This window comes from Vanellus vanellus (genome assembly GCF_965231255.1).
Source record: "Vanellus vanellus genome assembly, chromosome: 1".
NCBI lineage: Eukaryota > Metazoa > Chordata > Aves > Charadriiformes > Charadriidae > Vanellus > Vanellus vanellus.
This window is the reverse complement of record NC_138905.1, coordinates 222,366,121-222,388,163: the sequence shown is the minus strand read 5'-3', so window position 1 is coordinate 222,388,163 and position 22,043 is coordinate 222,366,121. Positions and strand designations below refer to the sequence as shown.

At 54.0% G+C, this 22,043-nt stretch overlaps 1 protein-coding gene across 2 annotated transcripts in view; it reads right to left on the bottom strand.

The window, feature by feature from the left end:
* The window catches only part of STIM1 (stromal interaction molecule 1), a 105,140-nt gene that overhangs the window by 11,515 nt on the left and 71,582 nt on the right, over positions 1–22,043 (bottom strand). Inside the window, exons 6-11 of one of the 2 annotated variants that reach the window (XM_082499410.1) lie at positions 18,740–18,917; positions 13,047–13,224; positions 8,627–8,794; positions 6,756–6,856; positions 6,070–6,305; positions 654–1,053 (exon numbers count right to left, since the gene is read on the bottom strand). In XM_082499410.1, the coding sequence (XP_082355536.1) occupies positions 654–1,053; positions 6,070–6,305; positions 6,756–6,856; positions 8,627–8,794; positions 13,047–13,224; positions 18,740–18,917 (1,261 nt within the window). The remainder of the gene's footprint in view (positions 1–653; positions 1,054–6,069; positions 6,306–6,755; positions 6,857–8,626; positions 8,795–13,046; positions 13,225–18,739; positions 18,918–22,043) is intronic. The other variant, XM_082499411.1, reaches the window with a different exon arrangement.

Sequence of the window (22,043 nt, the reverse complement as noted above, 5' to 3'; positions counted from 1 at the left end):
CGAGTTACAGCCAGCGATCCAGCAACGAGAAGCTCCGGCTCCCTCCCCTTCTCATTATTCAGACATTCCTCACCCAAAACACACGTATGCTTCATTCCCTACCAAAACAGAGGTAGAGAGTCACTCTGAAACACAAAATTCCTAAATCCTGCTTTTTGCCACCTCTTAAAAACCACACAGATTTCAAACCCTCCGGCAGCACCAACTACTGCCTCACAGTATCTGCCCATTGTGTTTCCTTTGCAATTCGCTTGTGGAGACCCCAAATAAGTCAAGGCTTCAAATAAGGTCAGCATTTGTTTGATTAGTTGTGTTACCTTTGTTCTCACAGGAGCAGCACCCAGAGGAAAGACTGACTTATTTAGCAGTACCGCGTGCCCAGGAATTCTCGTTTGCTTAGCTACAGTTAACCAACAGCACCTCCGCGGTTTATGCGCCCACGGAGTTCGCAGAAATGGGAATGGACCGTGGAGCACTCCTTAGAGGGTCCACTGGCACGGGAGAGCGGTCGAAGAAACAAACACGGGGATAAATAATGAAACAAAGGCCCCAAAGGAAAGGGCACAAGGAATCTGGGAGAAAGAGCACCCGAGCAAGCATCAGCTCTGAGACACAGCAGGCAAGAGGGAGCTAGAAAAGAAACAGCAATATACCCAAAGCTCTCAGTGCGACAGCGAACTCCAGAGGTGACATCAGGAGGGGGTAGATCAGGGATGGAGTCCATCTGAAGGAAATAAGAGGAGGTGGTGTGATGGTAATAGATAGGGTGGACATGGCAAGCAGGAGCAGATGCAGTGGTGGTGGATGAGGAGCAAGAGGTGGAAGAGGTGGCGGTGGCAGCAGATGATGGGCTGGTGCCGGGAAGGTCAGAACTGAAAGACTGTCCAGAGGAGAGGCTGTGCATTCGACGGAGAGAGACTCGGCCTGCCCGGTAATGGGCAGGTTGGCCCGACTCATTCTGGCCTTGCACATAACTCTCTACCAACCTCTGAGATCCGTGGGCGTGCTGAGGGTCCACCAGGCGCTGGCGAACTGTGCTGGGCAAGGCAGGAGCTGTAAGGAGAGAAAGGGGAGAACGCTGAAGGCCGCTGGGAAGAGACCGCGTGTCAAATCAGCGAGGGGGCACCGCGATAAAGCTGCCACCCGTGGCCGGGGCTACGCGCCGCAGCACCATGCCCTCTGCCACCGGGACAGCTGCTCGGGCCGCGGCAGCCACCCCACCTTGTGCTCTCCGTTACGTGGGTTTATGCAGAAGAAGCATTAAGCTGGCGCTACTGCTGAACATGCTGGATTAATGCCCAGCCCAAGAAAAATTATGTTTGACGCTCCTGATATCGGTGCTTTCTGAACACCTTATCTGATCATCTTGCTTGAAGCAGAAACTGGCTGCGTGATTCATCCCACCCCACGTCACATCAGAGCTACCCCACCCAGGCGCCCTTTATAGCCAACATCGGTGCTTTCAGGGTATGATTCATTTCATCCTAACGCAGACACCCAAATCGTTCAGATGCTTCATGCCCTGGCAGTTCTTTTTCCCTACAGAGCCTGGAAAAGGGGCCTCCAGTGATCAGGTCAGATGCAGGCGCCGAAAGCCGGCGAGGTGAGCTCCACTCCCAGGGCTCGGCTCTGGTCCCGCTTCCAGCATCGTCGTGCCGGCGCGGCGCCCCGAGCATGGCGCGGGGATGCGGGACCGAGAGCAGGGTTGTGAAGGGTCAGGCACAGGAAAGCTCCTCGCCCTGTACCCTTCCGCAGGGCAGCAGGGCTGGGACGCGTGGCAGATGTGTAGTAAATATGACATTAATTGGGTTGGCACACGCTTTCGTCATCAATCCACGCCTGAAATTACAGCTCTGGTCCAAAAGCGGTATCCTCGGTTCCCAGGCTGTTCGATAATTAGCTTACTGACCAAAGAGACGCTCAGTTTGAAAAATGTTTTTCTCTAATTGCAAATTCATCTTGGCTGGGAGAATCGAATTGGACAGCCCCCTTCAGAGCACTGTCACCAGCTAATTAATAGCTTTTGAAGATGGTTGTGCTCTTGCTGGCCAGGCAGCCGTACCTGGCGGGTAACAGAGGCCGGAGAGCTGAGCTCGTTCCCTCTGCACCGAGCCTACGCGATCCCTGCCCCACGCAGCACCGCAGCCGGGGGGTCGCCAGCAGAGGTGGAGGGAGCGCGGAGATTCCTGCACACCCCTCTCCATCTGGCAGAGCACTACAGGTGGAAAACCACCCGCCAGACAACCAGACTGGCTGCCTTTAACCCACCAGCTGTAACTTCCATACAAGATGTTCCTTCCTTTGCGGGAGATAAGGTGTTCAGGATTGCTCAGGATTTCTTATATGCATAAGAAATAAATGTAAAAATGGGTTAAAAAAGTGAACAGAGAGGAAAGCTGAGAAATGGAGTAGAAGGAGAGCTCCTTCGGGAATCGAAGAACCAGCAAATCACTGCTATAAAAACACAGAGCCGGGGAACGCGAGTCTCCTGCAGCTCATCTGACAGCACCAGCTCAGGTACTGGGGGAGCGCTGCCGAGACTTTCTTCACGTGGCAGAAGGAACAAGCCAGAGTAACTCAGGCAGCTTTGCCGTTTCCACGTCCCCGCGGTCAATCACCGTTCCTCTCTCAGGGTCCCACCGCTCAGGTTTGCTGCTTCTTGCTTCACTACACTGCCCATCCGCCAACCTTTCGCTGCAGCTCTTTATACCATTCACTTCCTATTGCAACATTATTATTTTTTTTCCTCTTAACAGCTCCAGAGCTGGAACGAAGTGAAATTGAGTCACACGGAGCCAAGGTGGAAAAAATCCCTTGCTCCGGTGGGGACTGCAAAAACCTGGTGGGAGGGGGTGAGGGGGAGAGCGTTAAGGGGCAGAACTGGAGGCTGCGCTGGCGGCTCCGCTGCCGACGAAGGCAGCGCGGGCAGGAGCAGCACAGCCGAGCCCTACGTGCCTGCTGCTGGCAGGGAGACCGCTGAGGAGTGTCAGCCCGGAGGGCTAGCGGGGATCCAGGCTCTGCAGAACAATTAACTGGGGGATTATGGGGTTCTGCTGCAGGTTTCTTTTTCTCTTGTTTTTTTCCCTAAGGTGGTTGTTGTTTGTTTTTTTCCCTAAGGGGTTTGTTGTTTTTTTACCCCCCCCTGGCATTCCACTCCCCATTCACCAAGTTGACACCGTACACCTTTACGCCCTCCTTTTGCGCGATTTACGCTGAGATCAGCACAGGACCGAAGGTGGGGACCTCGCCTCGCGCAGCCACCGCGGCCCCTCGCTTCCCGCGAACACCCTCCCGCTCCAGACACTCTGCACGTTTCATCGACGTTCGCTAAATAACCTGCCCCATCGTCTGGAGGGTGACCGCCACAAGCCCGTCCTCTCCGTCCCGCAACAGCCACCGTTTGGCAGCGCTGCGCGGAGGGAAGGCTTCCACCAGCCGAAAACGGGAGGCTCGGCCTCTCGGGGGCTGAGCGTGCCGTCCCCACGGCCCCAGCGCCAGGGGACAGATTAGCACAGCCAGTGGCATTGCTCAATTTATTTAAGGAGGGAAGAACGGCCGTCAGTCGGCAGCAGCCGCCGCGGGGGGAGCGGGGTCGGCCTGGCCGGCAGCAGAGGGGCTGCGAGCAAAGCCTGCGCGGAGGAGGAGGAGGAGGAGGTGGGATGGGGAAGGAACGTCATCACCTCCTCCTGGCCTAGCCCGAGTCCTTAATCTCCACCTCGGGGGTAAAAACGAGTAAAAAACAACCCTCCGGAGGTCACAACTAGATGTTTTTCAAAAAGCAAAACCCAAAAGCACGTGAGGACTACAGCGAACTGTGATTCTTCTTCATCCCACCAGACTCTTCCCAGGGGTTAGTAAAGATGCTGATGACTCAGTGAAGAGAGGTACACTCATTAGTTTTCCGTGCCAGAAAAGTTGGAAAATTCGTGTATGTATTTTAGTCCAGGAAAAGGACAGAGGGTAGAACAAAAAATGAAAATATAATTGAAAAGAACCAAACCAGGGTATTTCCAGAGGGACTGATCCTCCAAGGACAGAGACGAGCGGTCACTGAACCTGCGCCCGAAAAGCCAGGCTGCGTCTGAGATGGGCCAACCGGGTGTGAACAGGAGAGAAAAATGTGATTTACTGGGAGAATCATCACGGGCAGTCGGCAACGTCCCCAGTGCATCTGGGGAGGAAAAACTGTGCTTCTCTCCTGAAGCAGTTTTTGTGCACCGAGAAAGAAAAATCCTCTAGGGGAAGGCAAACGGCCCCGCGCTTTGGGACGCTGGGTGCCCAGCGCTCACCGCACCGAGTTATCCCCCGCGGGGACGCGGAGCAGCACTGCGGCACGGAGGCAGGCTCGTCGCTTGCTGCCCGTCGCGGCGCTGATGGGAACTGCGAGTCCTCACTGCAAAAAGTCCCCCTCGAGGTGTCTCAAGGAAGGCACGGAGAAGCTGAGGCTTGGAATCTCGCATGAAGGCTCTCGCCTCATACGGCTCACAGCCTCGGCCAGCGTGCTTCGGGCGTTACGTAGGACTTTTCTTCAGGCATCCCTCTCTCACTAACACCTAGCTTGCATGTTTGCAGGTGTTTTATTAGAGATGCCCAGCTTGGCTTCTAATGGGAACTGATAATCACAAAGACGAGTAGGACACCGTTATCTGATGAGGGTTTGAACCCCCCCTACACACACCAACCCCACAAACCGCCAGCTCCAACCCCCACGGTGGCTGAGCCCTGGAAACACACAGATACGCTGTTCCTCCTGCCTTAACGTCCTGCAGACTGCCCAAACCCGCAGTGCTCTGCCTCCACCCCCCATGGCCCCGAGCCCAACCTCAGCACATGCCTCCAGACCTTCACAGCCTCTAACCGGAGCCTGAAGCCACGACAGGGGGTGGCGATGGTGCGTACGGGCACCTCTCGCAGCCCACGCTGCCAACCCCGAGGCTCTTCTGTTCCTCTTCCCCACCTTCTGCCCAGTTAAACAGACTTTGGGTGAAGTCCTCACTAGAAAGTGACCCGAATCTTGTGACATAACTACAAAAGAGCACTGCAGCGAACGCTGTCAGTGTGGGCTCCCCTCTCCCAGCCGGAGCTCGGGCAGCGGAGCTCCAGCCACCCAGACCGCTGCCAGCGTGCCTGGAACTGCTCCCCCGTCCTCCCGAACTCATGTGCAACAGCTACAGATAGGAAACTGTATTTGGAAAATGCTTTTTTGAGAGAAGCAAGGCCAAATCTGGGTCAGTTCAACATGGGAACAGTAGTCAGGACTGATTCACAAACTTTTTGCGGAGAGGAGACAGCCTTCCCTTAGCCCAAGAGCTCTGCAGCGGAGGGAGCGGCAGGCACAGGGCGCCGCAAGTGCCTTCCTCCGAGAGACCCGAGCTCACGAGAGCGGGACCGTCTCCCTCTCCAGCAGCCCCACTCCCCCCCGCAGGAGCCGATGCGCTCTGTGTACAATCAATCACCGGTAAAGAGGGGGCGAACGCCCACCTCGGTGACTGCAGCACAGGCAGGGGACGTGGGACCCCAGCGCGTCAGTCTCTGCTGCAGGGAACGCTGAACGGGTCGTTACTGGGAGGCAGCATCAGCACAGCAGACCGCTCCTCCCCAGACAGAACGACAAGAGGTGCCGGTCCAAAGCTGTGCACGAGGAGGGGGCGTCCAAGTCCTCTTACATCCCAAACAAGCGCTCTGCCCCGGGGGAGAGGGGGACAGCGCACTTCACTTTCCTTTCTCACTCCGGGGAGTCCAGCCCACACCTTCGGCTTTGTTTGCAAAGGCGTAAATTCAGTGAGTTGAACAGAACGGCACACATACGGTTAAACGATGAGTGATAACATCTAGAAATTGCTAGTTCCGCTGGAATTAACAGGCTCCAAGCAACCCCAGCAGTGGTGGTCTGCCACTTCTGGACATTCCTGACCCTCAACGACTAACAGTTTGTCTTCGGTCATTTCAAAACCAACTCAGATACCTTAATTCCTCCTAACACATCTGAACTACCGTTCCAGGGCTGCCCCACATCGCGGCCCCCAGTAGACGCAGACTCACCACGTGCAGCCAACATGGACCACGTACATTGTATGGACATGGGAGACACGAGCTCTTCGTCCAAATCGTCCACGTCATCGGTCATGATGAAGTGCGAGGGGTTGGGCCGTGGGGTGCCCATCCAGCTGGGGTCGATGTTCAGGGCTGAGGCCAGGGTGTGGATGCCCGGGTTGTTGACGATCTGGAAGCCGCAGAGCAGCTCTATCTGCTGCCAGCGATGCAGGCGCTCCCGCAGCGCCGCCGTCACCTCGCTCAGCGCTTGCCTGGAAGGAAGGTTAAACAAGGGAAAAGGTAGGGAATGAAGGAAAGCCACACCATAAGTTGTCTGAAACAGGGAGTTTCGCAGTTCGGCTTTGCATCCCAATACTTGAGACATCTTTCACTCCACTTTCAGGAATACAGGAATTAAAAAAAAAAACAGCCACAACTGCAATAGCCAGGGACAATCACTCAAGAATGCCGCAGCCACACAAATCCACATCGTGACAGGACTTGTAATTGCTCTGTGTAACTGCCATTTCTTGTTTCACACAGATGAAATTAAGAGGTTATTCACTAAAAGGAGCAAGTCCAATCCCAGTTAACTGAAGTCAACAAAAGTTCAGCAAAATGAGACCAAGAGCACCTGTAGGGGCTACAGTACACGTGTCTGTAATAGGAGAGGGATGGAAGGGGCAGGCAGAAATAAGGGGAGATATTAATTAGATACTCACTTTGCAGTTAAGATTTTATGATCGACATCATCTAGAGATGAGCTGTGAGCAACGTGAAATGTTCCAAACAGGGTGTTTCGCTTCTTTTTAATTTTTTCAGCCTGGAACATCAACAGAAAAAGGTCACAGGAAGAAGACGACCTCATGTTTCCTCCAGGACAAGAACATCCTGCATGGGCTGAGACAGAAATAGTCCCTGCAGCTGTCTGCACACATGTAAATAGTGTGAATCGGGTTTTTACGGAAGGATGTTATTCCTCCTAGCACGGTGGGTGAGGAATTCCTCCGCAGCCAGTCAGCAGGTTGCGGGTTTCGTGCTCCTCCTCCGCCCTTCTCCCAATTTCCCCAAAGTCGGAGGGAACCGAACCAGTGACCTCACCCAGTGAAGGGCTCTCAAAAAGTCTGTTTTTGTCTTTCCCAGGAGTGTTTCAGGGAAACACTGTTAATGCCCTAGGGTTGTTCCTTCAGGGAGGTGTTTTGTTTTGGGGATGGGTTTTTTGCCCTCCCTTTGCGGCACAGCATATATTCAGGATGAAAGTCTCCGCGCACAGCTCCGGCTCACAGATGTAGTGGCATCGCCTCGAGACTTACAGAAGAGAAACAGAGGACGTGGACGTGAGCACTGACACAGCAAAAGGAAAACCACTGCCACGGTGAAATGTTCAGAATAAGAACGTATTAAGGCAGACACATTTTTCTATGCTGCAGCTCTGACTGCTGTCTGTGCACAGAGACAAACGCGTGTTACAACAGCCTCCCTGCAGCTCGTCGCTTTCTGGTTGGCATAGAAAATTTGAAACAACTGGGAACACCGAAGTGATTCATTGCTACAGATGGCACGCACACCTTCGAAATTTCGTTGCCTGTGCAGGTAAATCACCCAGAGTGAGGATTATGCTTAATAGGTGCAAAACCTTCTTCTGCTGCCTGCCTGCCCGCGGTGCCGCGGCGCCCGCAGCGGCTCAGGCTCTGCACCGTCCCAGGGCTGCAGCACACGGGGACGGGCTGACGCAGCTGAGGGGCATCCCCGGCTCCAGCCTCGCTGCCCTCAGCGCGACCGCTCGTCGGCCTTTTCAGCCCCTACTTACACCTCTATGAAGGTTTGTGCTGCACTTTAAAAAAAAAAAAAAGGGTAAATTTAAGGCATTAAAAGGGAAAAGGTGGTCATGAGTCGTCAACGTGCGCTGGCAGCCCAGCGAGCCCCCGGCACCCCGGGCTGCATCCCCCGCAGCGTGGCCAGCGGGGCGAGGGGGGGACTGTGCCCCTCTGCTGCGCTCTGCTCTGGGGAGACCCCCCCCAGTGCTGCCTCCAGCTCGGGGGCCTCAGCACAGGAGAGACATGGAGCTGGTGGAGCGGGGCCAGAGGGGGCCCCGGAGCTGCTGGGAGGGCTGGAGCCCCTCTGCTGGGAGGACAGGCTGGGAGAGGTGGGGGGGTCAGCCTGGAGAAGGCTCCGGGGAGACCTCCGAGCCCCTTCCAGTGCCTAAAGGGGCTCCAGGAGAGCTGGGGGGGGACTCTGGGTCAGGGAGGGGAGCCGTGGGATGAGGGGGAACGGTTTGACACTGACAGAGGGGAGATTGAGATGAGATATTGTGAAGAAATTGTTGCCTGTGGGGGCGGTGAGCCCCTGGCGGAGGGTGCCCCGAGGAGCTGTGGCTGCCCCATCCCTGGAGGTGTCCAAGGCCGGGTTGGACGGGGCTGGGAACAACCTGGGCTGGGGGGAGGTGGCCCTGCCCAGGGCAGGGGGATTGGAATGAGATGGTCTTTAAGGTCCCTTCCCACTCAAACCATTTTATGATCCTAGGTTTCATTCCCCAAACCTTTCCCCGCAGCTGAGAGGGGAGGACCCAGGACAAAGATGCAGAAGTTCTCACCCCTTCCTTGGCCACCAGCAGCTGCTTCTCTGCGTTTTGTTTCTTGATGTTGTAGTACTGGACCTCCACCTCGTGAGTCAGCTGGAGCCACTTCTGCAGGGCCTCGGGCGCAGCCCAGCTGCAGTGGGACTCCAGCTCCTTCTCGGCGTTCTTCAGCGCCATCCGCACCTGGGAGAGAACCAGCCGGCACGGCGTTGCAGCAGCGGTGGGGACAGCCTGCCCTCCGGCAAGGTCACCCCGACCGCTGGCTGCCAACCTGGCGCTTTTAAGGCACCAGAAGAAAAATAAGACTCCACACCACTTAATCTTACTCATGACAAAAGTGAAAGTCATAAGGAGGAGAGGTGGTACCCCGGTACCGTGGGCAAGCGAGAGAGGAGCGCAGCAGAGCAGCCATCCGACACGAGGCTGGGATGACCCAAACACCTTCGGTGCTTTCCTCTCATCCTAAAGGTGAGCTCCTTCCTCAAAAACTACCAGCCCCCGCGACGCTGTCCTGCCTCAGCGCCTCCGCTCTCGGGCAGGGTCAGCAGAGCCGACCTGCGCTACCTCAGCTCCTCCACCCCACAACGGCACCAACTGCAGGGAGACCCTCCGGAGCCGACGAGTGGTTAAAAGGGAATCAGAACTTTAGGTACGGACATTCCGGGTGCTTATCGCAGCCGCCAGGAATCTCTGCAAAGTCTGCTGCCCGCCTGCAGATCTGCACGACCCACAGACTCTCCTGCCGAGGCGGACTCGCTGGCGGCCCCGCGCAGGCGACCGCCTGTCCTCGCTGCAGCTACCGAGCCAAACAGCGGGAGCTTGTCAAGAGACAACTTTCACACTGGAGCAAGATGATAAAAATATTTAGACATAAAACATGTGCTGCTCGGTCAGGAAAAGAAATCACACGTCTGGAATCGGCAGTTTCTGTAGCTCTCTGGGGGGCTCTGCTTCCATCCCAGCTCAGTCTCCTCCACGCACCATCGGTCTGGTCTCCTCCACACACTCGCTTATCTTGCTGGAGAAGGGAGCGCTTACAAAATTAGAAGGAAGTGGGTGACAAGCAGGTTGAAGATACCAAAACCTTACATAAAGCACTGAGTGCTGGAGACCATCAAGAATTAACGCTTCTCTTCCATTACACACAATGTGAAGAGACGTTAATAAACCCAAAGCCTGACACAGGCCCTGCAAGAAGCGAACGTGTCCCACACCGGAGAAGCCGGAGGATGGCAACTGCAGCTCGGAGCTGCTGCCATCCAGGGACAGCACAGCGGCGGTGGACTGGACTACTCTTCAACCACAGCACCTGGAAGCTCAGGAGGGGTATACGTGGTTATACGCTCTACAACAGACTTCCCTGGTGTTAAAATACACACCGGCCCTGAGCACCTTTGCTTCCACGGCCCCGGCGAGCCCTGGCCCAAGGCAGACCTGGGAGGAAAGGTCCAGCTACAGGGTCAGGGCCACACACGTGTCACTGGGATGATGCTGGACCATGTCTGTCCCATTTTCTCTTTCGGTTCTTTAGGGCCTCGGTCTAACGAACACACAGACAGCGGGAGCGTGGCCGGACCCTTCCCAACACGCACTTCCCACATCCCTGCTTGCCGCTGCCTCCTCGTCCCCCACATGGCACAGCCGCACGCGGGCTCTGCAGCTCGGTGGTTTTTTAAAAGATTGCTCAAACTTGGATCTTTTCCCTTAACGTGTTACTTAACTCAGTCACATCTCACCACGTCTGGCACAGGCGTCATTTCTAGTGAGCCCAAAGCACCAGGTTACACACAGATATTTGAAATCCCTCATTTTATCCCAGAGGACGTTCGCAAAGTCCATCTAGAAGTAGCCACCACACAGAAGAGGTCAACTATTTATATCCCTTAGATGTGATTTAGTCTTCTTGAGCATAACATTGCCTAAATCATTCAAAAAGTTCCGAATTCAGAACTGCAGGCCTCAGCAAGGTCTGTTTTTTCCCCTCTGCCACCAGCAGCACCCGGCGCTGCTCCCACCACAGGCAGAGCTCTGACCACGATCCACGAGCATCTGGGATTTAGGAACATGGAGAATATGCGGGCAGGAAATCTGCCACTAGGTATTTGGGGTAGAGGAGTGCTCAAGACATTTACAGGAACATTTTTATGGAATGGTGGAAAAGGGAAGCGGTGCAGAACAACAGCCAAGGACCAGTGGTTGAGATGAGCCACCATAGAGCAGTGTCCAAAACACAACCCCTCTCGGTTCTGCAGGGGGATCAACACAAACGGGAGTTATTTGTGAGTCTACATTCTCCTGTGAAGATTTCTGAGATCCCATTTTGATCACTAAGAGCAACAACTCATAAAGCAAGGCACTGCCCCGGCTGGGTGCGGGGTCTGGGGAAGGACGACCTAGTGAGGAGAGAGGACCGCTATGAACAACCCAGTGCGGGAGAGTCCCATCCCAGAAACACACCGCTGCTCCATCTCACACGCCCCACTCCACTCGGAGCTCCCAAACCCTCCAGGATCATTTTAAAGAAGGTGCAAAAGAAGGTCTTGTTTTACTATTCCCTGGGACCCAAGAATATCTTAAAATCGGCTGAGTTTTACTGTCAGTGGGAGTGACTGGTTAATGTTATCTGTGGTCTACAGCTCGCCGGGACGGTGATCGTGTTATCATCACACAGTGTGGGTCAGGTGGGTAAAACCAATACTCACCCTGTCAGTGCCTCCCTCCCGAAGGGCTCTAAGAAACAACAGAGCGGTTATGTCACTCTCCGGGTTTCTCAACAAACGTAAAGTGGGGGGGGAAGCGGGAGGGGTGAGACCCTGCCTTCCCCAAAAGCCAGGAGCGGGGCGGGTACAAGGGCTGGGGGCTACAAGAGGAACGCCACCTATCCTTATCTGGGGGCCCCCGATATGCCACGACTGAACTGTGCGTGACTGCGGACGCCCCAGTGCCTGTCCCGAAACGGAGGTCGGTGACTGCGTGAGGGGCTGGAGGACCAGTCAGGGGGAAGGATGCTGGACCAGGAGAGCAAAGCTGGTGACAGGCACCGGCGGGCGTCTGGGCTGTCGGTGTCCCACGCAGGAAGGAAATTTGCTGTTTGCTGAGGATCTGCGTACCCGGGCTGCACCGCCCCGCGGCGCCCCGTCACCCGCGGCCAGGGATGTGCGTTTCATCCCTGGCAGTGGGAAATCCAGATTCCTGTCTCATTTTCCGCCCCATCCTCCTCCAAGGTGGCACAGTCAGGTTGGGAGGATGTGCTGATGGCCTCACAACAGCCACCATACTCGCTCGGCTCGTGCGATTCTGGCTCACACGATTTTAGTTTAAACTGATATATACCACACATGTTCCTTTTTGCCAGCAGCGCATCACGCACGGTGTTCTGTCTAGGCCAACACTGCAAGATGTAACCGGGGCACATATTTTCCTGCTAGTCTGAATTTAAAACTAATCTCATTGAGGTTTTTTTTTTATGAACTCTAACTTTGCTGTACAGATTTCTAACTTAGTGCTACACTTCCTTGAAAGGAAATTTCCTTTGTACACCTCTCTGATCCACCGGAAAAGATGGTAAGCACAACCAAACTCATCCAAAATATCTCCTAAACCCATGCCTAAATACAAAAGAAAAAAAGAAAGAGCTTATAGTTTGGAGTGGGAGTTAGAAGGCACCAGAGGGGTGCAGCTGCGGGTCAAGGAGGTCTGGAGCACAAGTCCTGTGAGGAGCGGCTGAGGGCCCTGGGGGTGTTCAGCCTGGAGGAAAGGGGGCTGAGGGGAGACCTTCTCACTCTCTACAGCGCCCTGAAAGGAGGGGGTAGCGAGGGGGAGGTCGGTCTCTGCTCCCAAGGAACAGGCGATGGGACAGGAGGGAACGGCCTCAAGTTGCACCAGGGGAGGTTTAGATTGGAAATTAGGAAAAATTTCTTCACCAAAAGGGTTGCCCAGCACTGGCACAGGCTGCCCAGGGAAGTGGTGGAGTCACCATCCCTGGAGGGATTTAAAAGACGTGTAGACATAGTGCTGAGGGACATGGGTTAGTGGACATGGCAGTGTTGGGTTGATGGTTGGATCCAATGATCTTAAAGGTCCCTTCCAACCTCAACAATTCTATGATTGTATGATTCTAAGTTCAAGACCTCTCCACCTGCAGGGCAAGCTGGGAGGATGCACATCGCTCCGGAGACAGCCCCTGCACGGTCCCCGCTGCCCCCCCCCACACGCAGCACTGTTGTACGTGCGGGGGATGTGAAAGGTGGAGTAGTGGAAGAAATGCTTGGATCTTTTCCTCCACAGAGGGGAGGAGAACAGCAAAGGCAGAAGGAGCGTTATAAGCAGAACATCACTGGATTTCTCAGAAGGATGAAGTAGAGTGAGGAACTGCCTCCCGTTCTCGCTGGCGTGTCCCATATGCACCTGCATCCAGGTCTGGCCAAACGCTTACCTGCTCCAGTTCCTGCTCGGCGTACTTCTGCCTGCTCAGTTCATTCTCCGTGCCCTCCCGCAGCTCTCGTAGCCGGTGTGCCTCCTGCTTGGCGATGCTGATCTCATCCTGCAGTTTCTTCTCCAGGTGCACCTTTTCCACCTCCACAGAGCGATGCTCCTCCTGAGCCTTCTGCAGCCTGCAACAGAGAGAGACCGAGCTGTGGCCAACGCTGCGCCTGTCGGGCTACCGGCACCCGAGGGAGTCCGCAGCGCCAGGGCTGGCCAGCCACGGCCCAGACCAACCCCGCTCTTATTTACTCTACGGTGATGTCCACAGAGATCTGTATTTGGAAAGTCAAGGAGAAAGTTCACAGTGCCCAGGAGTAAATTAAATTATCAACTCCACAGTTCTCAACTTTATTTCATTTATTAAATAGTCAGTACGTATTTTCTTAATTTTCAAAAGGACATCAAGATTTCCCTTAATAAGCCTCACATTGATCTGAATTTTCAGTGTTTTTATAAAAAGTTAAGCCCTTTGCCTTTAATAACAAAAAAGGGAGGGGAAGATCTGCTGGAGCAGGTATGAACACCCAGATGGGATGTCTCCGTGTTCCACTTCAAAAGTGTTCAAATTTAGACATGTCTTAATCTTGCCTGGAAGTTTTTCTTTTTCCTCATGACAGAATTACATTGGTAGGAATTATATACAGCAATAAAAAGCAGTAGGAGATCACTTGTACCCATCCAGGAGAGTTCAACCACTCGGCCTGGAGAGCTGCAGCGCTCTGATGGAGACATCACTGCGGCCACAGCGCGACGTTTCAGGGTTTCTATAGTGTTTGTGTTTCAGGGGGGCTGCACTCGTGTAAACTCAATCCTCGCACGAGTTCAGCAAAATCAAATTAGCATCAAGAACAGACCTGGCCCGTGCGGGACTGCGCTGTGCTGGCAAGCGGCAGGGAAGTCCCAACCTCTGGTGCCAGCGGCGCCTCTCAAACACAGCCCCAAACCCATGTGCTTCTGGAGACGCGGCGACTGCCAAGCGTAAGGGGAAAAAAAGACTTGGCAAATATTCGGTTGAAATTAAACAAAGAGGCTCCCTTCATAATGAAGGTTCTGAACAACCACGTTGAACAAGTACTACCAAGAAAGAAATAAGAGTATTAAAGGGCTTCTTGCGAGATCCAGCCTCACGATTCAAATGAGAAATGTCTTTTTGGTTGCGTTTTTTGTTGTAAATGGTGGCAACAAACAAACCTTGGATCAAATTTCAGAGGAATGTGGTACATCCACCTCTGGATAACTTCAAATCAAGATGTGATGAGTTCCCAGAACGTGTACTGCAGCTACTGGATGGGACACAATTGTGGTGGCAGAAACCAGGTGCATCGGTCTAAGTCCCACCTTTTGAACATGAACTTTTCTTCCAAAAGTTACCACAGTTTGAGATAGATCAGTAGAAGCTGGACAAACCCCTACTGCACAGCAGAGACAACGCTACTTTTAACCCAGACCAAACTGAGGAAACTCCTGTTTTCTGCCAGGAGAAGAGAAGCTCTGCTCCCCCCAAACCTGCCGCTTCCTCCTGCACGCGCCTCCCGCCCTGCCCGGGCAGCTTCGCTACGGAGCGGTGGGATCTTAAATAAGGTGCTGACCTACACTGAAGCTACCAGCAACGTCTGTGAGGTCAGCAAGGCACCAGCTTAACCAGCAAAACCAGCAGCTGCCTACAGCAGATAGATTTTCAATGACCAAGTAAAACTATCCATACAATAAAAAAAAAAAAACACCACCAAACCCATCCTAAAACCCCAAATGGAATCATCTGAGCCAGAAATAAGTACTCCAAAGTCATAAAATCTTCTTCCACTCAAGATTCTATGATTCTATGACCTTCAACATTCAAACCGAAGAGCAAACCAGCAGAGGGATGGTGTGGGGACACTGACGAGAGGGGACAGTGAGTTCCGTCTCCGGGTGTGCTCTACCTGGGCTGCAAATGACAAATAACGACATAAATAAAATAAAAAACAAATAAATGACATCTCGGGAGGGCACTCCTGGGCTCCCCGAGCGGCTCCCGCTCATCCCGGACCAACTGGGGACTAACGGAAAGGGCAAGGGCGGTCCTCAGTTGCTCCCTGCAGCACACGCAGAGGTGTCCATCTTCCAGCCTCGTCTCGAAGGACAGCGCTTGGCTGTGCGTTCGGGGACGGGGGACGGAGCGCAGCCCACGCACACACTCGCAGGGACCCACCGCTGCCTTCTGGGTCACGAGCGAAGCCGCTCGCTGTCCCAGCTCCTCCTTGGCACACAGATAGTACGGACTCTCATCAGCCGTGATGTTGGCTCTCTTCTTGGAAAAGGCTCATTTTCAATTTACAGCTCTGTTGAGAAACTCAAGTGTTTTTCTTCCCAATTTAAAGAGACTCTTGCCAAGACATTCCAAGTTTTCAGATAAACCCACGGTCTCTGCCCTGTGCATCAGTGCTAAAGCTCTTCCATACTAGGGAATCCCAAACCACCAATATATCTCTGTTTAAAGGAGAAATTCCCCTAAACTATGACGCAGAATGGGAAGGAATTTTACCCCGAAGTTAATTCTCAAAGGCACTCTAGCATCGTATTTTCCCTTACCGTGATTTTTTTCCTGACAGCAGAGACCGTATTTTCTTATGCTGGTTGCAGACAAAATCAGGCTTTGTCCGTGTATTCCCGTTCAAACCCAACCGATTCAGCCACACTGGTTTCACGTGCACTGAGCTCCACGAGGCGACAAAGTGTCTCCAGAGCTGCACTTGTAATGAGGGCAAGAAACCGAGGTCCATCTGGGGGCTTCACGATTCAGGAGCAGAGCTTCAATACAGATCTTCGGCCATCAGTAGTATGTGCTAAGACATGAACTTCTTTATTTGACGGGTCGTTCAACTGACTGGGAAGCGTCACTCTTGAAGGATGTTCACAAAAGGTATTTTGAAGACGAACAAAAAATGTTTTTTGTATCAATCTCCCCTTCCCAACTCTTCAAGAGCATATCAGAGGTGTTCATCAAGTAACAGCGCTAGCAGCTGGGAGGCAGCTGGAACGGCATCGCATGCCTTCCGGAGGTCTGTTCAGCCCCGAGTTCCAATGAGCTGGGACAGAAGGTTACTTCAAGCTTTAGAGAGAAACTTCTAGAAAATAAGTTTCTGAGCAGAACTGCAGAACAAGTCCATAGGAACCAGTGCTGTTGGTATTTTTGCCGCTTCTACAGTGGCAGAACCTTTCTGGGGCTCAAGGATGAAGAAGCGAAGGCGTACTCCCCCCTTCAGAGGAGTATTAGATCAATCCTCTGCCAAGAGGCCCCACAGGCACCAGGAATTCACCTCCCACTCCTGGAGCTCCAGCTCAGTGCCCTCTGCAGAGGACGAGCCCTCCCAGCTGCACACCCTGCAGAACATCACAAGCTGCTCCGGCTTAAGACTCAAGCTATGCTTAGTATACGTGGTTTTGGGTTTCTTCCTCTCTGGCTTTAGAGCATTAGTTGAACATCTACTTGTTTACGTGGCTCTGCCCTCGGCAGCAGATCCCAAGGTCGTTCCCCACACGGCACATTCACAGCAGCCGGCGTTTGGACCTTTGGTGTGACCTGCTCGTCAGTGACGCCCAGCAGAGACCTCCCGCCCTGGACGCAGCTCTGCTGCTCCAGGAGATGGATGGCGAGAAGGAATTCCCATCTTCCTTCTGGCTGTAGAAAAAAAATCTTTTTCTTTGGGATACGGCCAACCCGTAATGTAAAATTACCGAAAGCTTTGTGAAACCAGCTGCGGACTGGGGCCGGCTCCGTGGCAGACAGAGAGGAAACGTACTTCAGTCTATCTCCATGCCAAAAAGAAAGCAGGTCACGTATCCGCACTACTGCCAGGGGAACGCACCCAGTTTGGCACCACCACCTTGGTACTCTCTCAAGTGTTTGCCCTCCACACAGACACCAACTGATGCGATCACACTCCAGGAAGAAAGGCTTTCAAGCAATGCTCATGGGACAGTTCCCTGAAGGCTGTCATGAGCACGGAGGCGAGAAACCAGGCTGCAGTCTTGTGGGCACGTCGTAGGGTTTCCAAAGACTCAGCTGCTTGCAAAGCCTCCAGGGCAGACCAACCTCCTCGGGACGCTGGCGCTGGCACAGCCCGCTCCCCACACCACCCGTCAGCATGCCTGCTGGGGACGGGCCCCGCTCTGCGAGAAGCCACCAGGAACGCAGCCACCAACTTGTATGGCCACCAAATTAAGGCTTATCCTCCAAAATTACACTTAAAACTAATGAAAAACAGTTACAGCCCAAGACTATCATGCTCTATTATTTGCTAAATCTGCCCTTAAAAAATATCTTACTGCCAAAAAACCCCACTGCTTTGTCATCAACAGTCGAATGCTCTTTTCTCTCCTAGAAGACTCCTGTGTCTGCAGAGGGCCTCTTTTGCCGCCCATTCTCCGATGAGTGGTTTTACTGGAACTATTACAATCTTTTCTGGGAGTAGAGGTCACATTCCTGAAGCTACAGTGCTTTGCCCAAGTGCCCAGAGTTCAGCTATTCATATGTAATACTCCAAATTTGGGGGTTTTCTTTCATTCTTCCCGGGGACCACTCCTGGTTCAGGTGCCACCGTGGAGGCAGGGCAGCACAGCCTCTTACATACAGCTCACAGAACTCAGGAGGGGACGTGTAATTCCTCTGGTTGCTCCCATGGCTTCAGCATGCTTTGTCCCCACCGAAAGCCAGGGTGAAGCAACCTCATCAGCCTGGATGACAAATTCGACGTGAGCTGGTTACCTTACACTCCTTAAGGGACTCCTCTTCCCCTCTAGGTACAGATTTACACGGTAATTTCAGGGTGAGTCAGACCGGGAGTAGAAACCACTGCACGTTTCACTGCTCCTATATAATTAAGCGTGGTAAAGAAATAGGAAGGACCTATTTGAGATAAAAACCACCCTCAGAATGAAGAGTGACCACTGCTGAGCACAGCAGGAGCGCTCCCATCCACGGTGCGCCCTTGGCTGGTTTGCTCCCGGACGCGGGGGAGTCCTGAGTGCGGGGAGGAGAGCTCCCACACGCTGACGGCAGCGACACTGAGCCCAGTCAAGCCTTCCCCGAAATTCAGGAATTTTTTTTTTCAAACCAATAACGACCAATAGAGCAGAACAGGGACTAAACAGACAAAACACAAGATAAAACCAGGGCAGAAAGGAAACAAGACTGCGTGGGAGCACGTATGGCTGCGCTCAACCGCGTCAGGGTGCACCGGAGCCCACCTCGGAGCAGGAGATGCTGGTGTTGGATGCTGTCACTTTGCTCAGGTGGCTTCACCGCCAGGTTTCAGGACTGCAGTAAGGCAAGGGCGTTTTTACCACCCAGGCCTTCACGTGGCACACCACAAGTACCAACCACCAGCACTTCACCGCCAAAGAGCAGGTCAGGGGAGCACACAGACATCTTTACATGTAGCCTGGTAAGGAGCCAGGCACCCGCTTGAGGTCTTAAGACGGGCTGGCAGGTCTGCGGCAGTCGCTCAGGAAGGTGCTGAGCCGGGTACGCAGCACCAGGTGACTGCTGCACAGAAGCACCACAGCTCAAAAGAAAATCTTTCCCGAAATCTAAATGAGGAACGACCTTGCAGGAAAGATCGACAGTTGAATGCTTCAACTGGGTGGACGCATAAAACCTACCTTTCTTGAAGGTCATGAAGAGACTGTTCAGCTCTATGGAGTCCCTCCAGGTCTTTCATCATCTTCTTCATGTGCTCCTTGGAATAGCGATTCTGGATGTAGGCGAACCAGCAGCCACCCACGCCGATGACGATGGACACCACCAGCATGAAGTCCTTCAGGTGGTTGTGACGAGTTACTGCAAGAGACCAGAGATGCCACTGAATTCAAAAGAACATGACAATGAACTCCACAATGCTTCACCTGCACCAGAGCCGGACTGGAGAACTTAACGTAATGTTAGAAGGAATCGTGGCCCAGGTTTCACAAAGGGAAAAGATGAGCTACATCAGTATTCAAGGAGAAAAAAAGGAACCTCCAGAGCAGCTGTGATCTTTTAGAACAATACAGATAACACTGAATGCAAAGATATAAGAGCTAAGAAGAAAATAACTTTGTTGAAAAAATATGACTGATCATAGAGATGGGGCAGATGAAGTATAAATTGTCAAGTTGCAAAATTTCCCATCAGAACTGCAACTCAGTGTGGAAACCCCCTTCTTCAACAGTTATCAAAACACAGTTACTTAAAAAAAAGTGTGGATGCATGTGAGAGAACGAAAGTAAATAAGTGGGGGCTTAAGTGCTAAACAAAAACCAAAAACATGATTCACACAGAATTTTTTTACTGTTTACTAACTAGCGAAGCCTCAAACGTACTGAGAAAGCTGAAACTGAGACAGAGCAGCTCCATGACGCGAGTGGTGACCAAGCGCTCTGTATCTGCTGGCTTCAAACTGGAAGAGGGCAGACTTAGAGCGCTCGGGTGGACGAGACCGACAGGACAATTTAGGTTGGCAGCTACGGGGGAAGCGAAAGAGCCATTACAGAAAACCTCTTTGCTTCACCTGCAGCAGGAGCAGAGGGTTTTTTAAACACAGAAAGGTACATACACAACCTGCTCGCTCCCCTTGCTGCCAGCCCCAAGGGCTCAGAGCGGCTTCGCAGGGCTGAGGACAGCCAGGTCACCTCTGGGCGCAGAGGCGAGAGCAGCCCAAGGCCACGGAAGGACCTTCCTTAGAGCAACTGCCAACAACGCACTGTAATGCAACTCACAGTTACTTGAGGAGGAGTCAGAAATGCTGTTTTCCCCAAATTGACGCAGCCCCTCCTCTGCCCTGCACCCGGTCTGGAGGAAACCTCAACCGGGTACGCAGGGGATGGGCTGCACCCCAAGCAGAACCTGCTTCCACGTGAAAACCCTTTAGTGAGGTGAGTCCGTGCTGCCGGACCCTGACAGCCATTCCCACCCGCCCACGGGGCAAAGCGGTCACGGCAACCTGGCGAGAACCAGCAGTAGTCCCCAAAAAGGGCCTTTTACATGTCAGGGTCACCACGGGCATGGCATGGAGGGGTGTCCTGGCACCGGGACGTCACAGCGGTGGGCAGAGTTTAAAAGAGATGAGAATCGCACCCTGCCGTTTTCCAAAATAAGCCGATGTGGAAAAGCCAACGACCAGACATTTTAAATAAGTTTACTGTGAATAGAATCATAGACTCACAGAAGGGTTTGGGTGGGAAGGGACCTTAAAGACCATCCAGTTCCACCCCCTGCCCCGGGCAGGGACACCTCCCCCCAGCCCAGGTTGCTCCCAGCCCCGTCCAACCCGGCCTTGAACACCTCCAGGGATGGGGCAGCCACAGCTTCTCGGGGCACCCTGTGCCGGGGGCTCACCGCCCGCACAGCCAAGAATTTCTTCCCCATATCTCATCCCTGTCTCCCCTCTGTCAGTGTCAAACCATTCCCCCTCGTCCCACGGCTCCCCTCCCTGATCCAGAGTCCCTCCCCAGCTCTCCTGGAGCCCCTTTAGGCACTGGAAGGGGCTCGGAGGTCTCCCCGGAGCCTTCTCTTCTCCAGGCTGACCCCCCCACCTCTCCCAGCCTGTCCTCCCAGCAGAGGGGCTCCAGCCCGCCCAGCAGCTCCGGGGCTTCCTTTGGACCCGCTCCAACAGGTCACAGCACCCCAGACCGGTGAGGGTGGGAAGGGCCCTTTGGAGCTCCCCCAGTGCCACCCCCCGCCAGAGCAGAGGCACCTCCAGCAGTGGCACAGGACACCTCCAGGCGGGTTTGGAATGGCTCCAGAGGGGGAGATTCCCCCCCTCTCTGGGCAGCTGTGCCAGTGCTCTGCTGCCCCCACAGGAGAGAAGTCCCTCCTCAGGTTCAGATGGAACTGCCCATGGTCACATTTGTGCCCGTTCCCTCTTGTCCTGTCACTGGGCACCACTGGAAAAAGACTGTTCCCACCCCCGGCACCCGCCCTTGAAGGAGTTATGAGCGTTGATAAGATCCCCCCTCAGCCTTCTCTTCTCCAGACTGAACAGCCCCACGGCCCTCAGCCTCTCCTCAGCAGAGAGATGCTCCAGTCCCCTCAGCATCTCCACAGCCCTTTGCTGGACCCTCTCCAGCAGTTCCCTGTCCTTCTTGACCCGGGGAGCCCCGAACTGGGCACAGTGCTCCAGATGTGGCCTCCCGGGGCAGAGCAGAGGGGGAGGATGACCTCCCTCCACCTGCTGGCCACGCTCTGCTTGATGCCCCCCAGGATGCCATTGGCCTTCTTGGCCACCAGGGCACATCGCTGGCTCGTGGGCACCCTGTTGTCCCCCAGGACTCCCCGGTCCCTTTCACAGAGCTGCTCTCCAGCAGGTCAGCCCCCAACCTCTACTGCTGCGTGGGGTTGTTCCTCCCCAGGTGCAGTGCCCCACACTTGCCCCTGCTGAACTCCATTGGGTTCCTCTTCACCCAACTCTCCAGCCTGTCCGGGTCAGGCTGGATGGCAGCACAGCCTTCTGGTGTGTCAGCCACCCCTCCCAGCAAACGTGCTGATGGTACACTCTATCCCTTGAAAAATTAAGGGCTCGTCCGGGATTTGAACCCGGGACCTCTCGCACCCTAAGCGAGAATCATACCCCTAGACCAACAAGCCGACAGTAACTGACCAAATAAAGGTCCATGTCCTTCTTGTGCTGACGACTCCAAAGCTGGAGGCAGCACTCCAGAGGGAGTCTCCCCAGGGCGCAGCGGAGGGGTAAGCCTTCTTTCACATCGGAATTTTAAAGTACTTTAAGACAGGTGAAATGCCATAACCCACCACAGGCAAACCCCGGATGCGTTTTGGGGTGTGTGAACTGAAGCACAGAAGCAAGAGATGCTGCGCGGGGTCAGCCTGCGCAGGGACTGGGTCTCTGCCCCTCCACCCCTCCATCCCCGGGCAGCCGGTGGCTTTGGCGCGGGGTTGGCAGCAGGAGAAGCCGTTCCCGGCACCGGG